Source organism: Phoca vitulina, unplaced genomic scaffold (genome assembly GCF_004348235.1).
Source record: "Phoca vitulina isolate PV1807 unplaced genomic scaffold, GSC_HSeal_1.0 scaffold45, whole genome shotgun sequence".
Classification (NCBI taxonomy): Eukaryota; Metazoa; Chordata; class Mammalia; order Carnivora; family Phocidae; genus Phoca; species Phoca vitulina.
Window position 1 is genome coordinate 7,986,952 of NW_022589748.1, and position 22,231 is coordinate 8,009,182.

The window sequence follows — 22,231 nt, forward strand, 5'->3', positions numbered from 1 at the left end:
CAAAACTGTATGAGTTCTCACATTGTTTTATAACTACAAGTTGTTCTCAAAGTGTGTGCTCTCTCTTAGCGTTTGTATAACCACGAATGTGTCAGAAAACATACTGCTCTCCACTACACACCTACAGTACCAGAAACTGTGGGGTGGGACCCAGAACCTGTGTTTTAACAAGTCCTCCAGGTGACTCTCCTGCATGAGAAAGTTTGGGAACCCTGGTCAAGAAAGGCCTTTTTCACCTAAGGTTTCTTTGGAGCTTTTTTTTTCATTTGACTCTTCCTAGTATTTAGTGTAAAGAACAGAACTAAATTATTTTTTCTTCCAAATTCCCATTGATTTATGATGCTTCTCTTATGCTATATTGGTTTTAATAAACATTCAGTGTTTGCGCTTTGCTTTTTTTTTTTTTACAGCTTTATCGAGATATATTTCATATATCAAAAAATTCACCCATGTAAAATGTATATGCCTACATTCCCTCCATACCCCTTTGTGCTATTACTGTCCTACAAATTACATCTTTACACATTGTAAGTCCATCAACAAAGTGCCACAATTACTGCTTTACAATAGGAGTTACCAAAATACATTATACGGTCTTTCATAAAACCTATGTAGTTACTTTTACCAGTGCTCTTTACTTCTTCATGTGGCTCTGAGTTAGTGCTTAGGGTACTTTTCATCAGAGCCTGAAGGACTCCCTTCAGTACTCCTTGTGGGGCAGGTTTGCATGTGAATTCTCTCACTTTTTTTTACCTGGAGATGTCTTCATTTCTCCTTTATTTTTGAAGGAGGATTGAGACAAAGGATTGTTGGTTGAAAGCCTTTTCTTTCCGCCCTCTGAAGACACCACCCCATTGTCTCCTGGCCTCCATGGTTTCTGATGAGAAGTCAACAGTTAATTTTATTGATTTGTCTCTTAACAGATGATTTTCAATTCATTGTGAAGATTTGGTTAAATGTCAAAATTCTAGAATTCACTGATTTTAGTCACTTTGCCTATATTTCCTTTGTTTTAGAGGGAAAGTGGGTTCACAGAAGTCCTTACTGTGGTTGAAAAAGAGGTTGAGGATGGTCCAAAGCCCTGCATGTTCTGTCTCCGGCCCCCCCTCAGCACGAGCACTTCCTTTTTAACACTTCATCCCACTTTAGGGTGTTTTTGCATTTCTGTTCAATGAACACTAACCCATCTGGGTTTCAATGAGATCATGCCTCACTGGCCTGCACCACTCCTGTCTCTTGTCTGTCTCAGTCACCAGAACAGGAGGAGACCAAACATAAGCCTGAAGATGAAGTGGGTTCAAGAAGAACAAAGGATTTCAATGATGCTTTGCCATCCCATCCCATGTCACTTAGATATAACTACAGAGCCTAGTTTTCAACTGAGTGAGTAGGCAGGCTATATTATCTAGGAATTTCACTTCAGCAGAAAAGAGAGGTTTACAAAATAGCTGATATATAAAGAAGAGGTCGATTCTGATAGGGCTTTGAACCACGGGACTAGAAGCATCTTTAAAATAAACACTCAAGAGAAAATTCTAGTCTATACAAAAGATTTTATTAATTAAATTTTTAGGATAAAGGAATTTTTTAAAAAATAACTATGATATTTTTAAAAACTATTAAGTATTTAATGATGTTTTCAATAAGAAAAAACTTGAGCCCTAAAAACAGATTGTGTAAAGTAGCTCAGGCTACAAGAGGGAAAAGAAGATGGGGACCTGCTCTGTGGGGAAGGTGTACAGGGGCTCGAAGTCTGTCTGTGAGACTAATTACTCCTTGGCATCCCAGGGCATTCCTCCTACAGAAGAGGGCTCCGACGCGAACACCGCCCCCCAGGCCTTCCATGGCGATTTGTAGGAGAATGGAATGAGATCTAGATCCAATTCAATTCATAAAGGGCTGGTACGAAGCAAAAATTTAATGTAATCTATGCAGTATTTAAAAATAATCAAGAATTACGGCAACTTGAATGAGTCCCAGGAGGTGTTATCTTAAGATATAAAGAAGGGATGGAGGTCCTGGAGGGAGTAGATACACTTACCTTGGGGAGGAACAATCCACAAAGGCCAAGAACCCAGTTCATTCCTCACAACACCCCCAGGAACAACATTCTAGCGAGTTTCACAAGTTATAATTCAAAGCCCTCGGTTCCATTCTAAGGACCATGTCCTTCCCCTGGAACGGTGGTCCTCTAAGAAGTCAAATCAGGAGAGGGCCTAAGCTCTGGAAAGCAACCCTGGGACGTGACTTGCGTCCCCTCTACATGAAATAGAACTCGTGTAATGTGTCCTTGGAAAAATCACAGCGGGGGGTGAGAACCTTCAGGGGCCATCAGTTCTTGTCCTTCAGTACCCTATGGTCAGATAATCTCAACATCCGGAAATATCCTTTGATTTGTTCTTTCTCTGATATCTTGTGTCCTTGGGATCAAAGCCTCTTTCACGGGCACCAAATAATGCCCAGTGAGGAGTTTTCACCACATAATCCTTTGCGCTGAAAGTTGCTGATCCGCCACTGTCTTCATATTCCTGCATGAGCTCCTGGAAGCGGTTATAATCGATCCATGTCCACCACTCGCTATCAATCTTAAACTGGAAAGAAAAAGTGTAGTCAGGTCAGAAGTAAAAACATCCATTAAAAAAAAAGGAAAACAAATATTTTAAAAATTCAAAGATAAGCCTGATTTCTTTTCTCCCTATCAAGTTAAAGAAAATTCTTTCATGCTCCAGATATGGTTCCATATCAAAGCCGAATGAACAACAGTCAGAGGGGAGTTTCTTTTCCCCCGGGACTGCTAGGATTGCTGCTACGCTGGATGAGGAAGAGCCAAGTGCTGAATAAAGAACTCATCCTGGAATTGCAAGTCAAGTTTATCTTTAGCAGTATCACTGAAAGAAGGTTAATTAAATTTTTTTGGCATTATCATGTGTTAATGGACGAGCTAATTCTAATTCCTGTTGTTGCCACTTTTTATTTGGTACGAGTTTTCCTGGTTGTGTTAGCAGCACCGAGTGGGATCCGTTTTATTATTAAACTGTGCTTGAGTTATTAGTGAAGCTTTAATCAATGACTTCTAATTCTGAAATGCTAACTAAATGGCTCAAACTAGCCTGTTTAACCTAACATGGATACAATACCTCATTAGTGGAAAGCCTTGTTAAGAATTTCAATTCACTAAAGGGGAATAATCCAATTTGTACTCTTTTAACAAAACTGTTTCTCAAAAGTCATTGTAGAATAATGACCAGGAATGAAGAAACCAGAAAATAAGTTGATGAAGCTCTGAAGGGATTACTAATTGAACTGTGAAGGCTTTTGACTCAAAGCATCTATTTGGAACTTATTTGTGTAAATATATAATATGTAGATACCTGATTTATTAACAGAAAAATCATTCCGTTAAGCTGCTGTCTTCTAAAAAACCCTGATTATGAACCAAGTGAAATAACAATTTCATGTTCTAGCTGAGAAAAATATTGAAAATGTATAGCTTCTTGGATTCAGAATATTAAAATAGGCTGAATTTCAATGACATCTGATTTTTTACCCAACAGCTAAGAGGTTTCTAGTGTGAAAAAAGTACCAAATAAATGGAAAAGTTTAGTCTATCTATGAATCATGAGAAATTATCTTCTAATAAGACCATTCTTTGAAATGGTACCCCAAGGGCCTCTATGAAAACTCTAACCTAAGATACGAAATCCACATCTCCCCATCATTTTCCCTCCCAAGACAGACTGCTCTCAAATGTTCTCTACTACCACGAAAACAGTCAGTCATCCCTGGGTACTGAGCCTCAGAACTCCAGAGTCAAAGGTGCCCCCACCCCTCCCTGGCCCCTCACATCCAAAAAACGTCCCCATGCATTCCTCGTTAGCAGCATTTCTATCGTCCCGACACGATCCTAACACAGGCCCTCATTTCTGGGACTCAGCGACCATCATCCTGCTGATGGGTCTTCTGATGCCAGGTTTGGCTGCTTCCACCTTCTGCAGACTGAGATTCTGAGCTACAGAATCTACTCTACAACAGAGTAGAGCCCCATTCCTGAGAATCTGCAGTGCAAATATCAAACCTCCATCTGGAGGCTCTTCATGAGCTAACTGCCCTCTCACGTGATTCCTATCCTACTCCCTCTAACACCTACTCATGCCTCAGGTCCCCTCATAAACACCCTTCGCTCTGGGAAGTCTTCCTGAATCCCTTGAGGCAATGAGAGTTCACCTGCCACAGGACCTCACTCCCCTGAACCTGGCCCATGACATAGGAGAATTGCTTCTGGAGTGACCTCCCCAGCCCAGTCTACCCGACATCAATATTGCTGGCTTTGTGAATATATCTGACTTACCATTTATGCCGGCGCTTAGGACATACAAGGGCCTGGCCTCCTTCTCCTTACCTCTTAACAAAGCTAGAAGACCACACGATGAAGGAAATTTCCACCTGTTCTACTGACATCTTGAGAGGGAGAATGTGATTCCGCTGCTATTGGCTCTGTAAACGAGACTGTGCTGTTTTCAGAGCGGACTCACGGAGGGGCGCACTACTCACACCTTACTGGAATCGGGTAACACTCCAGCTGGTGGAGGAGTAAACGTGTCGTTACCATGGATGACAGTAACATGAGGCCAATAACGATGGCTACCTTTTATTCCTCCCTCCTCTAACAGTTATGGAGTGCTAACTATGGACTTGGCCCAGTCACAGATATTTTAAAAATAATTATAATATAACGTGGCGTGTGCAGTGAGTGAGGTTATGCATAAGGCACTCCCAGAGTGCAGAGGAAGATGTGATAAATCGCTCCCACCCCCTCCCGGAGCTTGGCGCTACGAGAAAAGTCCTCCTAGGGGCTCTCTGCTTCGCTTGCTGGGTGAAACAGATAACCGAATTCTCCTCTTCCCTATGCCTCTCCCTTTGGACTTTAGATCTCTAGGTCCCTTTTTGGATTCCAAAGTCTGACCCCACAGGGTCCACAGTCCTGGTCTACCTTTTCCCTCAAACTCCACCAATCATCACTTGCCATGGGTATTCTAACAGGGACTAAAAGATTAGCTTAAACTAGAGCAACAGACTTAAAATCTTTTTCACCACAACTTACGATAAGAAGTGTATTTTGTATCTCAATCTAGTGTACACACACACACACACAGGCTCTGGAAACACAACTTTCACAGAACTATGGCAATGATTTCATTAAAAAAAAAAAAAGTCACTTGCTATAGGCTGGTAGGTTCCCTAACCCCTAATGCAATTAAGATCTGGTTTCCTTCGACTACAGAATTCTAACTGTGGCTTAAAATGGAGGAAGTCAGTTGCACAAATATGACAACTATAAGCTAACATCTGACAACTGACAACTCTGCTAAACTCTAAGAAGAGCAGGTATATTAGCTTTTTGGTATCTACCATAACAAAATACCACAGACTGGGTGGCTTAAACTGCAGATATTAGTTTTCCTACAGTTCTGGAGGCTAGAAGTTGAAGATGAAGCTTCCGGTAGATGGCCACATTCTCTGTGGCTTCACAGTGGGGGGTGGGGGGTTGGGGGGGGGGAGTCTCTTCTTATGAGGACACCAATCCCATCAGATCAGGGCCCCACCTTTATGACCTTCATTTATTTTTTTTTTTTTAAAGATTTTATTTATTTATTTGAGAAAGAGAGCATGAGAGGGGGGAGGGTCAGAGGGAGAAGCAGACTCCCTGCCGAGCAGGGAGCCCGATGCGGGACTCGATCCCAGGTCTCCAGGATCATGACCTGAGCCGAAGGCAGTCGCTTAACCAACTGAGCCACCCAGGCGCCCTATGACCTTCATTTAACCTTAATTATCTCCTTAGAGGCCTTGTCTTAAATACTTACCCCCTGGGGGGCTTAGGTCATCAACATGTGAATTCTGAAGGGACATTAATATTCAGTCTAGAACAGCAGTTAACTCTTAAATTTGTTAACACTAAGCCATCAGACTCCTAAGGCAAAAATGAATCCATTTATGCCCCCTCTCAAGACAATCTGAGAATAATACTAAATAATAACTCAGAAAAAGTCAAGTTGTTTCAGGCAATAGGCAGAAGCTAAAAGGGCAAAATCTGGTATGACTGGCAGAAAAACATGGCTGAAAGACGGAGATGCATAAACAGAAGAATAAAACCCCAAATCATAAAATTTGAGGTTAAGTATGCTGAGACAGGAGGTCACCCTGCTTCAAGAATTCCTCAAATCCAACAGTAAGGGAAGAGGTAAATCTATGCAGAATTATAAATAAACTCAAAAGGTCACAGATGATCTCAAAAACACACCGCAAGTGCAATAAAGTATGGCCCTAGCTGAGAAAGCCAGGCTGCTAAGGATCTGTGGCCTTGTGGGGCAGATGGGCCAGTGCCATGGGCTCCCATCGTCCAGAACAAACAGCAGTACCAAGGGTTGTGTTCTCATTATTTTCTCTCTTTCACAGAGGGAAAATTTCATTGAACAGAATAATGACAAATAGATTCTTTATTATTTTAATGTTTAAAAAGATTCTGTTAAAGATGACAGATTAAACACATGCATGTACTTCACTTCCTGAAATCCCACTCGAGTGACACTAAAGGTATATCTAAAAGATATATAAACCTGTAAAAGCAAAGAGATCAGAAGAGGAGAAAAGAGTATCAAACTTTCAGCAATAACTGGCTCAGCAGACCCAAGAGAACTGCATCTGAAGCTAGCAAGTAGAAAAATCCAAGATTTGACCTGATTTATACCTCAGAATTCCCCAAAGGCCTGGAAACTGGTGGTACCAGACACCTCTAGAAGTAGGGACAGAAGAAGCACCAACTCCCTGCACCCCCAAAAAAGCCCCAAAGATAGATTTATATTCTGTGTAAGAAACTGTTAGAATCCCAAGTTCCTCCACACCCTGCATATACACACAGCTGAGCAGCTGCCCAACCTACCCACCACCCTCCCCAGCAGAAGACAGATTTATTCTCATAAGACAGTAGGAGAGAAAATCCATGGACTAGGGGGTAGCAGGTAGAGCTGAAAACAGAAATGAGAGTTCAGAACAGCCCTAATCCCCTGCCCGCTTCCCTACCTCTGATGGTCATGCAGCCTGGGGAAAGCAGGAGACCCTTCTGGCCAGCCCAAGAGGACTGACTGAAAAGTACTATTTGGGTTTTCCTAGGGAAATGACTCAGCTAGATTTCCCTAAGATAAAGTCAAGCCCAGTCCACAGACTTAGGACTTCAACACGTTTTTTAGTTTCCCACTTAAATATGAGCAGACAACTAGTGAACATGTGAAGAAAACTTCTAACAAGAGAACTAAAAGTAAACCAAAGGAAAAGAGTAACAGAGTAAACAGAGCATAGGCAAGCAAACAGCAAACAAAATGAAACCCCAAACAACTAAACTAAAACAACTATCCTCAGAGAAATGAGACAATACTGTATCCATAAAAAAAGTTACCCTATAAAAAGAAACACTCAAGGAATGAAAAGAACCTTAGACTTTAAAACTACAGGAGCAAAGATGAAAGATTCACAGGAAAGTTAAGAAAAAAATTTTAAGAGAATTTCCTAAACAGGAGAGAAGGTACTAAAAAAATAAATAAAAAACTAAAGGACTAGCCCAAGAGACCCAATTTTAAAATAACACCAGTTTTTGAAAGAAAGGAGAAAAAATAGGAAGGAGGAAATCCTCAGTGAAATAATTCTGGAAAAAAAATTTATGAAGTGAGGGGCATGAGTTTCCAGATTAAAGGGGTGCACAAAGGATAAGAATAGACACACTGCCTGAGGCACATCTCAGTGAAATTTCAAACAGTGGAGACAAAAGGAAATCCTAACAAGGGAAAAACGGTCCTACACAAAGGATTAAGGATCAGAATGCCTTCAGAGTCCTCAACCACCACAGTGAGAGCTCAGACACTGGCTCCGACTGCACAGGGGCGAGTATGCGGCTTAGAATACCATACCCAGCAAAACTACCAATCAAGTGTGTAGGGAGAATAAAAACATTTTTAGACATTTAAGTTCTCAATAAATTGGACCTCCCACATAACCCTTCTCAGGACTCTACTGGAGGATGTTTCATCTGAATGATTCAGGGATCCCCAAAACAAGACATCCCACACAAGAGAGAGCTCAAGGAAGTCCCAGTATGACAGTTGTGTGTCCAAAGCAGGTGGGTCAGAAAGTGCCTCTGGGGAGATTCCTTTAAAAAGATGAAAATGGGGGCGCCTGGGTGGCTCAGTCGTTAAGCGTCTGCCTTCGGCTCAGGTCATGATCCCGGGGTCCTGGGATCAAGCCCCGCATCGGGCTCCCTGCTCAGCGGGGGGCCTGCTTCTCCCTCTCCCACTCCCCCAGCTTGTGATCCCTCTCTTGCTATGTCTCTCTCTGTCAAATAAATAAATAAAATCTTAAAAAAAAAAAAAGATGAACATGACATCACTCAGCATCAGGGAGATACAAATCAAAACCACAATGCAATACCACCTCACACCAGTCAGAATGACTAAAATTAACAAGTCAGGAAACGACAGATGTTGGCGAGGATGCAGAGAAAGGGGAACCCTCCTACACTCCTGGTGGGAATGCAAATTGGTGCAGCCACTCTGGAAAACAGTGTGGAGATTCCTCAAAAAGTTGAAAATAGAGCTACTGAATGACCCAGCAATTGTACTACTGGGTATTTGCCCCAAAGATACAAATGTAGGGATCCAAAGGGGCACCTGCACCCCAATGTTTATAGCAGCAATTTCCACAATAGCCAAACTATGGAAAAGAGCCCAGATGTCCATCGACAGATGAATGGATAAAGAAGATGTGGTATATATATACAAGGGAATATTATACAGCCATCAAAAAAATGAAATCTTGCCATTTGCAATGACATGGATAGAACTAGAGGGTATTATGCTAAGTGAAATAAGTCAATCAGAGAAAGACAATTATCATATTATCTCAATGGTGTGGAATTTAAGAAACAAAACAGAGGATCATTGGGGAAGAGAGGAAAAAATAAAACAAGATGAAACCAGAGAGGAGACAAACAATAAGAAACTCAATCATAGGAAACAAACTGAGGATTGTTGGAGGGGAGGGGGGTGGAGGGATGGGGTAACTGGGTGGTGGGCATTAAGGAGGGCATGTGATGTAATGAGCACTGGGTATTATATAAGACTGATGAATCACAGACCTGTACCTCTGAAACCAATAATATATTATATGTTAATTAATTGAATTAAAATAGTTTAAAAATTTTTTTTAAATAAATAGATGAACATGATAGAGAACCCAACACATCTGAAAGTCTGAGAGGAGATATAGGTGGCAGAGAATTTGAGAGTTCGTTTAGCTAAAGAATATAGAAATCTAGACAAAGAAAAAATAAGATAAATATTAACTCCAAGGAAACCAAAAGGTATGCTGGAAACAAACAGCAATCATAGCAGACTGCACTGCTTAACAGTGAACAGTGTTCATTTGGTCATATAATGCATAAAACTACGCTATGCATACATTGCAAAGGTGGGAGAACAGGAAAGGGTGTGATGAGCAAAGGTAGGGGAGAGCCTCATCTCATCTTCCATAGTATAAAGAGACAATGAAAAAAAAACAATGAAGAGCAGCAATATTAAGTATGTTATTTAGAGATATAAAGACAAATACCAAAATAATCACCCCAAAGTTGAAAGTGGTTGTTGCTTGAGAGGAGGAAAAGAAGCTATGTTTGAGGAAAACACAAGGGACTGCTGATTTTTGTAATAAACTTTGGCTTTTTAAATTGTCTATGTAGAATTTTTATAAAACTAAACAACAAAATGTAAAATAGTAATGACCAATCTCTCAAAGCAAGGGAAGAGTATCTTATCAACAACCCAAACCAACAAACATGGGGGGAGGAAAGGGGAAGACCTGCACGACAGTGGTGGTGACCAACATTTATGAAGCATCCTACTGTGCACTGGGCACCATGTTTGGTTCTCTAGCTTGTATAACCCACTCATGTACCAACCCACTTGTGTAACAAAACTCATGTGGTTGGATTCTCCTCTTTAAAACAAGGGCAAAAGTCCAAAACAGCTAAGTAGTAACAAATATGCCAAAGGTCCTATCCTCTGCAAGTGGAAGAGCCAAGATTCAAATTCATGGGTGTTCAAGAGCCTATGGTCATTACATTATCACATACTGTGAGCTGTCAAACCAGAAAAATGACAGAACTAATAATAACCGTGGTGTCTTTCAAGCATTTTGGAGTGCAAAGAGATTTTTTTCACCCCTGGATTTATTTAAGTATCATATTTCTAAGTTAACTCCCTTTGTTTAACTGATCTAAAAGCTACAGAAAATAATCTGTAGGCTCCAAATTCTTAGCATCCTTCAACCTTCCTCAACATGAAGTATAAACAACGAGCACACTGAGGAGAAGCATGCTGTCTGTTATTTCTCTACCCAAGTACAGCACAACAGAGACTGTCTGTTCCAAGGCAAATGCAGGGGAAACAAAAGATTTGTATGCAGGCCTCTAAAATCAGCTTGCTCTGCCTTTGATTGGTTCTGTTTTATTTACACAGCTTTTGTCCCTTCTGGCAAAATAATAATTAAAGAAATAAAACTCCACAGTGAGAGATATTCCTCCCATTATCTTAACTGGTTCCTAATAGCATACGCAGTCTAGGTGAGCACATTTCTTCTTTTTTTTTGTAGATGAAGAACTGACTTCCCATTAGTTTCAATAGTATCTTCCATACAGAGAAGTGTATATGGAATATCCACAGCTACTTAAACTCAAAATGCCACAAACAAAAATTCTTACCATTTGGCCTGTCAATCTCATGCCTCAACCATGCTGTGCTGAAGTTATTCCAGGTCTTAAATTATAAATACTGTGTAACTACAGGGAAAGTTCTAATCATTCAAAGGCATCATATTTCTACACATCCAAGAGTTAAAAATAAGAAGGAAATCCTGCATATGAGCTAAAAAGAGCAAATCAAGAGCTGTTGATTAGTATCACCACTGGAGAGAGTTTGTGCAAATCTTCCTCCACATGATACTGCAGTATTCTTTACGGAAAAGTCAAATTATCAGCACCTTTAGGGCAGACTCTTTATTAAAGGCCTATTACAGGCAAGGCACTATTCCAGTTGCCTCACATTTGTCACTTAATTTAGCCAGCACAATAACCCTGTAAACAAAGTTACTGCTATTTTTCAGATAAGAAAAATGAGAAACGGTGAGTGTGGGATTTGAAAATAGATACAACACTTCAAAGTTCAGGAGTCCCCAAGACCACCCTCACTTCTGTCACCAATTGTAAATTCAGGGGTTCCCAAGACCATCTTCAGTTTGACAATTCACTAGAAGGACCCACAGAATTCACTGAAAGCTGTTAGACTCAGTATGGCTTATTACAGCATAAGGACACAGATTAAAATCAGCCAAGGGAAGAGCCATATGGGACAGACTCTAGGAGAGATCCATGCATGGAGTTTCCAGTTGTCCTCCTCCACTGGAATAGTGATCAGAGCTAATCTCAGCCATCAGTGATGTGCAAGAATAGGCACAGAGTGCTGCCAACCTAGGAAGCTCACCAGAACCTCGATGTCCAGAGTTTGTTGTTGTTGTTTAAAGGGGAGGAGGGTGGAGGGGCAGAGGGTGAGGGAGAGAGAATCTTAAGCAGGCTCCAAGCCCAGCATGGACCCCTAAGTAGGGCTCGATCTCACAACCCTGAGATCATGACCTGAGCCAAGATCAAGAATGGGATGCTTAAGCGAATGAGCCACCCAGGCACCCCAATTAATGTCCAGAGTTTTAATTGGGATTGGTCACTTAGACATAGTTGATTGCGGCGTGGCTGACTTTAGTTTCCAGCTCCTCTGAAGGTCAAACAAATACTGTGTAGTCTAAAGCCCCTGCCCTAAATCACATGCTTAGACTTTCAGGTGCGGTCTAAGTCCCCCAGATAAACAAGGACACTCTTCACAGGCAGGACATTCCAAGAGCTTGGAAATCACCTCCTAGAAGCTGAGGGCCAAGATCAGCCCTTTCTTTGGGTAAAATTACAACCAAAACTCAAAGTCCACACACAATGGACAAAGTAGAATAATACAAAAATAAAAAAGAACACTAACCAAAAAAAGACTCATACATTTCATTTGAATTTTCACACTCTCAAGAAGTTATGATCTTAGTGTTGGTTATTTCTTAAGTTTGGTCCTCCAGACATACAGTAATACTTACCAAACCCCTGGGAAAGTACTGGTTAGAGGACGGAAGAGGGGCTGCCAGGCCTCCTCATAACTCAGAAGTACATGTGAACTGGGAAGGAGCAGAGGAAATCCCAGGGTAGTGTGAGGGAGAAGTGATTTTGGAATACAAAAAAAAGAGTGCTATGGTAGTACTTGAACTTCCCAGATTTATGGATTTCGTTCTTGAGTACCCTAGCTACAGCTGTGTTGTTTGTTCTTTGGGTAAGAGGCAGCAAAGATCACAAAGACTTCCCAAGTGTACCTGACTGCCTGCAACAGTGGAGAGCTGAGGAGAGTTGCCTCCTTTTTTCTGAGGAACCACTATGAGAAGCAAAACTACAACAATGCATTTGAATTATAGATATATCCAAGTGCAATTAAAAAGTTTTTAAATCTGGAGACTCAATTTCTGGAATTTCAATCTTCATCTACAATTTTGTTGGAGTAGAGCTAAGTCCTTTCAGCAATGTCACCAAAATGCCAATTTTCTCTGACATTTTCTCTGAAAGTAATTACTAGAAGCAACCAGGCCTCTGATAAGCATGAGTTCCACACGTATCACAGAAGGCAAAATATCCTGTCAGTAGCTTTTGTTAGGAGACCACTGCATAAGACCTAAATGGAGACACACAATTCCCTTCCTACTCCAAGAAAGAAGGGCTTAGGGAAGTGACAGCTCTTCCTTCCCTCCCTTTACAGACTGCAAATTTATATGTCCAAGAGAGAGGAGTCTGTGATCAACACTGAATTACGTACAAGGCCTCAAATGTGGCAAAAACTTTCTCAGAGTTGACCTTGAAGGAGATCCATGAACTTGCTTCTTGGTGAGCGGGGTGGGGATCTGCGCTGTTCTCATCGGACACTTACCTCCATTTCCCTATCTTGTCTGACTGCTCTCTAGCACCTGAGAGACAGTATGATGTCATGGTCACCATGTCATTTGTATTTTGAAATATCTGGGATTGAATTCTAATTGTGTTTGTGCTCTCTTGGCCTGAGATATCTCCCTTAGAATGTGAAGAAAAGTAGTATTTATGACTCATAGGATTTTTCTAATTAAATGAATTAATGCATGCACAGCATTATCAAAGTGAACTTAATAAAAGTTATTGATTGTTGAGTTTATCAGCAGACACCAAACTAAGGAATAATAACACCAGACAGCTCATCAATGATGAAAGATTCTAGAACATTATGCTGGAAGACACCAGAATAATATCTGCAAAATGCTAAGAGGGGTTGACAAAGAAGCTTATATAAAGCATATGAAAAACAAACAGCAAAATGACAGAAGTCCTTCCCCCCCTTTTTTTTATCAGTTATTACTTTAAATGTAAATGGATTAAACTCTCCACTCAAAAAAAATCAGAGATTGCCAGAATGCATTAAACACACACACACACACACACACACACACACTCTCTCTCTCTCTCTGTCTCTCCAACAATATGTTATCTATAAGAGCCTTACTTTATATCCAAAAACACACGCAGGTTGAAAACGAAAGGAGGGAAAAAGATATTCCATGCAAACAGTAGCCAAAAGAGAGCAGGAGTGGTAGAGTAATATCACACAAAATAGGCTTCAAATTAAAAAGATTATAAGACAGAAAGAAGGACAATTTATATTAATTAAAGGTTCAATACAGCAAGATACAATAATTATAAACATTTACATATCTAGTACCAGATCATCAAAATATATGAAGCAGATATTGGCTGAATTGAAGGGAAGAATAGACAGCTCTACAATAATAACTGGAGAGTTCAGTATCCCATTCTCAATAATGGATAAAACAACCAGACAGCAGTATGGAAACAAAGGACTTGAACAACACAATAAATAACAGTCTGCCCAATAATACAAAATATACATTCTTCTCAAGTTTTAATGGGACATTTTCCAGGACAAACCATCTTAGTTAGGCCACAAATTAAATCTAAATAGATTTTAAGAGATAAACATCATATAAAGTATCCCTCTAACCATAATGAGATAAAGTTAAATATCAGTAACAGAAGGAAAACTGGAAAATGCACAAATTTGTGGTGATTAAACAACACATTCCTAAACAACCAGTGGATCAAAGAAGAAATTGTAAGGGAAATTAGCAAATACTTAAGAGACTAAGTGAAAAGGAAAACACAACATACCAAAACTTATGGGACATAGCAAAAGCAGTACTAAGAAAGAAATTTATCGCTATAAAGGTTTACTTTAAAAAGTAAGATCTCAAAAAAAAAAAAAAAAAAAAAAAAAAAAAAAATCCAAAAAAAAAAACCAAACCTAACAACTAAAGGAATGAGAGAAAAAAAAAACTAAACCAAAAGCTAGCAGAAGAATGGAAATAATTATGGTTAGTGCAGAGATGAAATAGAGAGTAGAAAAAGAGAAAAAAAAAGCACTGAAATCAAAAGCTGGTTCTTCAAAGAGATCAACAAAATTGACAAACCTCTGGCCTGACTGAGAAAAAAAGAGAAAAGACTCAAATAACTAAAATCAGAAATGAAAGTTGGGACATTATTACTGATTCTACAGATATAAAAAGGATTATAAAAGATTATTATAAATGTACACCAACAAATTGGACAATCTAGATGAAAAGGACAAATTCCTAGAAACACAAAACCTACCAAGACTAAATGACAAAGATACAGAAAATACGAATAGACCGATAATTAGTAAGGAGATTGAATCAGTAACTAAAAATCTCCCAATAAAAAAAAAAACTCTGGCCTTGATGGCTTCACTGCTGTAGTCTATTAAACTTTAAAAGAAGAACTAATACCAGTCTTTCTCAAACTTTTCCAAAAACTGAAGAGGAGGGAATACTTCCTAACTCAGCCTTATGAGGCTTGCCTACTAAAGCCAGACAAAGATACTACAAAAAAAAAAAAAAAGACATGCCAATATCCCTTATGAACACCGATGCAAAAATCCTCAACAATATAATATCAAAGCAAATTCAGAAGCATACTAAAAGGATTATACACCAAACCATGTGAGATTTACTACTGGAATGCAAAGATGGATCAACATAGGAAAATCAATGTACTACATCACATTAACAGAATGAAGAGAAAAAAGAAACCACATGACTATCTCAATTGATGCAGAAAAAGCATTCAACAAATTTTAACATCCTTTCATGATAAAAATACTCAACAAACTAGGGATAGAAGGAAAATACCTTGACATAATAAAAACCATATATAAAAACCCACTGTAAACATTATACTCAATGGTGAAAGACTGAAAGCTTTTCCTCTTAGATCAGTTAACAAGAGAAGGACGCCTGCTTTTATCACTTCTATTTAAGTTAAGTTGGGGCTACAGCAGCCGTACCAGGTGATATGAGAAATGAAGAACCAAAAGTAGCCAAGAGAAAAAGAGGGAGAAAAAGAAAATGGGAAGGAGCTGGTGAGAAAGGCTGAGAGACAGGTGGGTGCGAGAAGCAGCTTGACAACATCCTGTTCCAGACAAGTTCACTGGTGAATTCTACCAAATATTTAAGAAAGAAATAATACCAATTCTCACTATTCCAGAAAACAGAAGCAGAGAAAACACTTCTTAACTCAGTCTATGAGAGCAGCATTGCTCTAATACCAAAACAAGATAAAGACATTTCAAGAAAGTAAAACTACAAAACAGTAACTATCCTGAACATATATGTAAAAATCAACAAAATATTAGCAAGTCAAATCCAACAATGTACTAAAAATATTAAACACCATGACCAAGTGGGATTTATTCCAGGTATGGCAAGGCTGGTTCAACATCTGAAAGTCAGTTAGTGTAACACATCATATCAACAGGCTAAAGAAGAAAAATATGATCATATCAACAACTGCAGAAAAAGTATATAACAAAAATCCGAATTGATTTATGATTAAAAACTCTCAGCAAACTAGAAATAGAGGGAAATGTCCTCAACCTGATACACATCTACCAAAACCCTACAGTGAACATCATACTTAATGGTGACAAACCAGTTGCTTTCCCACAAAATCAGAATCAAAGCAAGAGTGTCCCCTTTTACCATTTCTAATCAACATCATACTTGAAGTCCTAGCTAACACAATAAGATAGGAAATGGAAATAAAAGATACACAGATTGGGAAGAGAGGCATAGATAACATGATTAATTGATGTAGAAAAATCCAAAGAATCAACAATAACAAAATACCCTCTGGAACTAATAAGTGATTACAGCACGGGTGTAAAATATGAGGTAATATTTTGAGAAATATTAGCTAATTGCTTTCTCATATACCAGCAATGAACAACTGGAATTTGAAATTAAAAACACAGTACCATTTACATTAACCTCAAAAAAATGAAACACTTATGTGTAAATCTAACAAAACATGTATAGGATCTATATGCAGGAAAAAAAGTGAAAAAAGTTTGGAAGATCTAAATAAGAGGTATTTCATGTTCATGGATTAGAAGACTGAACATTGTTAAGATGTCAATTTTTCCTAGCTTGATCTGTAGATTCAACTCGATCTCAAACAAAATCCTAGCAAGCTAGTTCATAGGTATTAAAAAACTGATTCTAAAGTTTAGATGAAAAGGCAAACAACCTAGAATAGCCAACCCAACAGCCAAGAAGATGAACAAGTTGGAGAACTGATACCACCCAATTTCAAGACTTGCAATAAAACTAACAAAAGTCAAGATTGCATAGTATTGGTGAAAGAACAGACACATAGATCAATGGAACAATACAAAGGCCAGAAAGAGACCCACACAAATACAGTCTACTGATCTTTGAAAATGGAGCACAGGCAATGTAATGGAGGAAGAACAGTCTTTCCAACAAATGGTACTTCAACAACTTGACATCCACATGCAAAAACAAAACAAAACAAAGAAAACCCCAAAAAATCTCAATATAAATCTTACAGCTTTCAAGACAGATCTTAGACCTAAACATATAAAACTATAAAACTTCTAGAAGGTAACATAGGATAAAACCTAGGTGACCTTGAGTTTAGAAACCTGGCATCATCCATGAAAGAAAAAGTTGATAAGCCAGATTTTATTAAAAATGTTTGTTCTGAGAAAGGTAGTTAAGAGAATGAAGAGTCAAATCACAGACTGGAAGAAAATATTTGCAAAACACATCTGATAAATGGCATGTATCCAAAATATATAAAGAAGACTTAAAACTCAACAATGAGAAAATAACAAACCCACTTAAAATAAGCAAAAGATCTGAACAGACACCTCACTGCAGAAAATGTACAGGCGGCAAATAAGCATATGAAAAGATGTTCATTCATCTTTTCATGACATTATGTACTTTCCAAAACCTATTCAACTTTATAGTACAAATACTGAACTTTAAAATATGAAAATTTAAAAAAAATCATTTAGGAGGTCAGGGGATCCCAGGAAGAGGTGCGGACTGTGTGTGAGAATCTAACTATGTTATGAATATATGAAATAACTTTACTGAAGGGGAGGAAGAGGAAAAGGTGCTGAGCTAAGTAATTCTGGAAATGAGTGGAGCTTCTAAGACTACTAAAGGCAAAAGGACCTACACATAAGCAAAAGAGGTTAAACTTTTAACTAAGGTTAAAAGTTCTGATACTGCTATACTTGTATATTGGAACTGAACGATTAAGTAAATAGACGGCTGATATAAAGGAGCTAGGTTTCTCACTGTTAGAGGGGGAATTTACAAATAAGCAGGAAGAGGAGCCTAGAGTGAGTCATGCTGGCAATGGATTAGAGTTTGAGACATTACTATGTTTAGCTTAATATAGATACAAATGGATACACGTAGAAATATTTACAGCCATGTGTATATGCAAAGGCATGAATATACACACAATTTCTTTGCTCTGTCATATACCTTTTAGAGGGCGTAAAAGAAGAAACAACACCCTAGCAGCAACAAGCGCACCTTCACCCAGATCTTGATTTCTAACACCATTCTTCAATAAAGGAACCAGGGCTCCTGACAGAAATAACTGATTCTAGGACTGGAGCAGAAAATATACAAGATGAGCCTGGAGCATCTTGAGAGCCAGAAAGTAAAGAAGTGCTCAAAAACAAAAACAAATAAAGCCCTGAACATTGATGTCAAAGGAGCACAAGAGCCAACCAGAAGAGATCCTAGTGGCTAGAGCTAGAATAATTTGAGCAACAAAAGAAATAAAGTAGAATTGGGTTATAACCCAAAGTATAAAATAAATACCATAAGTCCATACTGTTATAAAAAATGACTGAATAAATTAAAAACTGGGGAAAAGACATAAACCTATTGATGTATATGTCTCACCCTCAAGGATGTGGAACATAACTCTCACTCCTTACAAATGGGCTGCAGACAGTGATGTCTTTCCAAAGAATAAATGTACAGAAAGGGGAGGGGAAGAGTATATTTTACAGTGGAGACACCTGAGAAACACCAGCTCAATTTGCTGACCAAGGTCAACATCACTAGTTGTAAATCATGTTGGCAGTATGCATCCCGGATACAATATGATGAAAATGGCACTTTACCTCTGTGGTCTTCCTCCTAAAAACCCACAACCCAAGTCTTAGGAGAAAAACACTGGACACATTTCAGTAGTGGTGCAGGCTATAAAATACTTCATGAGTACTCCTCAAAGCTGTCAAAGTTATCAAAAACAAAGAAAGTCTGAGAAACTGCCGTAGCCAAGAGGAACCTAAAGGGACATGACAATTAAATATAATGTGTCCTCCTGGATGGAACAGAACAGAAAAAGGACATTAGGTAAAACCTAAGAAAATCTAAACTATGGGCTTTGGCTAAAAATGCAGCAATATTGGTTCATTAGCTGTAACACAGGTATATACCAATGTAAGATGTTAATAACAAGGCAAATCTAGAGTATAGAGAAATTCTTTGCACTATTCTTCTCGACTTTTCCATAAATCCCAAACTGTATGTACTAAGACATAAAATTTATTTTTTTAAGTAAGCAATTAAGTTTGAAAACAATGCTTTGTGGATTTGCAAGCCGTACGTTATCACCTACTGCTTGGTTTCCACTGGCAGTGATCCACTCGAATAGGATGTCACCAATATGCAGAGAGGAAGGACTTCACTGTTTCTAATCTAAAATTCTCAAAGTGTATTGTATTCATCATGGTCTTATTAGCTTGCAGACTGACAGATCCAAGGTTACATTTGAGCTGCTAATGGAAAACACAGCAGAAGGGTGGCTGTGTCTTCTTATGCCGGCCTCCCTTCCAGAGCACACAGACCGGCCCACCCTCCCCCTGTAGACAGTCTCCTGTGGGCATCTGTACTTACCTCTTTGTCCCTCTAGCTCAAACTCGGAACTAAAATACGCTGACTTACTTGAGTCTGCTTCGTCTTTCCTTTGTTCAAAGTCAAAGAAACTCATTGAACGTTCTACTCCCACCCACTAAAGAAACTCCCTCTTATCAAGAGCAGAAACTCCTTTTCTAGAGTCTAAACATCACTTCTAAATGACAAAACTGTTGTAAAAAAAATAATCATCCATTAAAAAAATATTCCACTAACAATTAAGAAATGCTTTGCATGTGATATAACATATGGCAATAACAAGATCACTGTAAATGATGCAAAAAATGACCACGGAGTATTCTGGGGATGGACAGGGTAATACAGATTATAATGGATTCTCCAGAGGCTGTTCCATGTTGTGAAAATCTTACTAATTTAATGCAGAATCTTTAAAGGTCATCTAAATGTAAATATTTAACCAACGCTTGAAATCTCTAGAATATTTTTTTCTTTTAAAGAATTCACCTTACACTTTGGGCTACATGGTATCCTAGATCAGAGAATTTAAAATTTTTCAAGTGGACAAAGAAAGAAATGCCACAATGGAAGGATATTCAGTGCTGCACTTTATGGCAATGTTATTATTTCTGCTAGCCAACTTTACTAGAATCAGAAAAGTACAGTACAGTAGACGGGAAAGACTTTCAAAAAGCATGGATCGGCATCAGATTCCTGCTGCAGGAAAACAGGAAATGGTGAATAGGAAAACAACTGTATTTAACAACTAGCAGGTCACTGATGACCTATAAAATAGCAAACTCAGTAGAATAAATATTTATTGAATAAATGAAAGAATGAATGAATGAATGAATGAACAAATAAGGAAGAAGGGAAATACATATCAAAATTAGCAAGTACAATGGAACAATGTCTCTGCTTTCTGAAGGCAAGACAGTGAAGAAGGAAAGGAGAGGACCGTGAAGAGGCTGTCAGTTCACTAAACAAACTCTAAGAATCTACTGTGTCCCCGGGACTCTAGCAAGTGCTGGGGATGACATCCTTGTGTTCCAGGAACCCACAGTTCCTTAAAGAAGGCAGCCTTATCTATGCACATATAGATCTGAGAAAAGTAGCCCCCAAGAAGATTTGTTTTACAGTTTTAAGGAGCAGAAATTCAGCAGATGAACTGGGGTGGGGCAGGGTGGTGAGTACATTTCTGGCAGAAGAGGTTATCTTGGGCAAAGGAGGAGGAAAAAAGCAACATGGCGGTACCTTGTAAAGGCCCAGAGAGGGGGCCTGTAACAAGGCCAAAAAGGCCCCGATTGTGAAAGCCATTAAGAATCAAATAAAATATCTAGGTTTTTCTTTTACGTTCATTGCGAAATGTCCTGTTTCAAAAATATAGCAGAGAAACAATAAGCTTGGAATTGGCAGTATAAACAATGAGGTTGTTAAACAGTCAATACCTACTCTGATATTTATGAACTGAATGATTCGTTTTATGGATTCTTCTAGTCTTTAGGTTTTGTTTTGTGTTTTTCTATTTCTTTCCTTTGTTTGGTTTTTGGTTATAGCTCTGTTTTTTTGTAACCTTAAAAAGGCATCCATGGGAAAAAAAAACCAAAACAAAACAAAACAAAAGGCATCCATCGGTAAACTGCTGGCCTACTTATTAAATGGGATCTGAAAGGTTCTGATTAGGATCAGGCAAGGATGTTTTCATGTAAGTTTCAGGAAAATCTTTCCAGTAACATTGCAGGGGCAGCCTTGTAACCATACTGGGTGACACTTCTAACATAAATACAGAAAATCAATTTACATGGAAATAATCTGCTAAATAATCTACTAATAAACGGTGTACCAAGTTGACTGGCATTAATGTTCACTGAGGAGATACCAAACCAAAAACTATAAATGTCAAAACCGTGGTCACAGACTTCTGTTTCTGGACAAGATGGAGTGTACGCACTTCTTCTTATTTCTCCCACTATACAGCTAAAATCCCTGGATATGACATATAAAACAAACATAAAACTTTAAAGGTAGATATAAGAAGGCACACTGGCTAGGGACCTCGAGACCTGAGGAACAACAGTGGTGCATTCCCTGGGTTTTATTTTTGGCTCTTATATCCTGCACTGGGTGCTGGAGCCCAGAAGCCTGGCTGAAGCCTGCAATCCAGAAATACCAAAGGGCACCAACAGTAAAAAACATCTTAGAGCCCCATGAAAAACCTGCTTTTCTTAGCCAAAGGACCAGGAAAAGGGCAGCCTAGCTAGCAGGACAGAAAACCTTTTGGCAATAACCAACCTAGGCCATGAGAAAAATGCCCGATTCTCATCCCAGGTCAGTCAGCACCTGGGGGGGATCCTAGACTTTCCCATTTGCCCAGCCATATTGAGCTGTACCCTCCCTCCTCGCTGCTGGGGAGCTCTCAAGAAGGTGGAACGGAGCATCGGGCCATCCCAACCCCCCTCTGTCGTCTCAGGAGCATTGACCTCCACCTGGCCCTAGCAAGGTGCCTCTCCCCACCCACGCTACAGTGGGGACAGAGGAAGCTTAGCAGAGAGCCAAGACTTCCACCACTGCCTAAGGGCAACGAGGCCCCCACATCCATCCCATACTGTCACTGGGGAGCAGCAGGAAGGTGATCCTCCCTTCCTAGTCAGAGTGGTATCAGAGGTTGCTGAGGGGAGAGCCTGAACTTCCACCCCCAAATTAGCCATACCGAGGCACTCCTCCC

At 39.2% G+C, this 22,231-nt stretch overlaps 1 protein-coding gene across 2 annotated transcripts in view; it reads right to left on the bottom strand.

Annotated features, from left to right (window-relative positions):
• Positions 1-1,646: 1,646 nt before the first annotated feature.
• Positions 1,647-22,231, bottom strand: part of LOC116648629 (S-adenosyl-L-methionine-dependent tRNA 4-demethylwyosine synthase TYW1) — a 201,313-nt gene continuing 180,728 nt past the window's right edge. For both annotated transcript variants that reach the window (XM_032430710.1, XM_032430709.1), the window contains one exon: positions 1,647-2,591. In XM_032430710.1, coding sequence (XP_032286601.1) covers positions 2,370-2,591 — 222 coding nt within the window. In that variant the 3' untranslated portion in view covers positions 1,647-2,369. The remainder of the gene's footprint in view (positions 2,592-22,231) is intronic.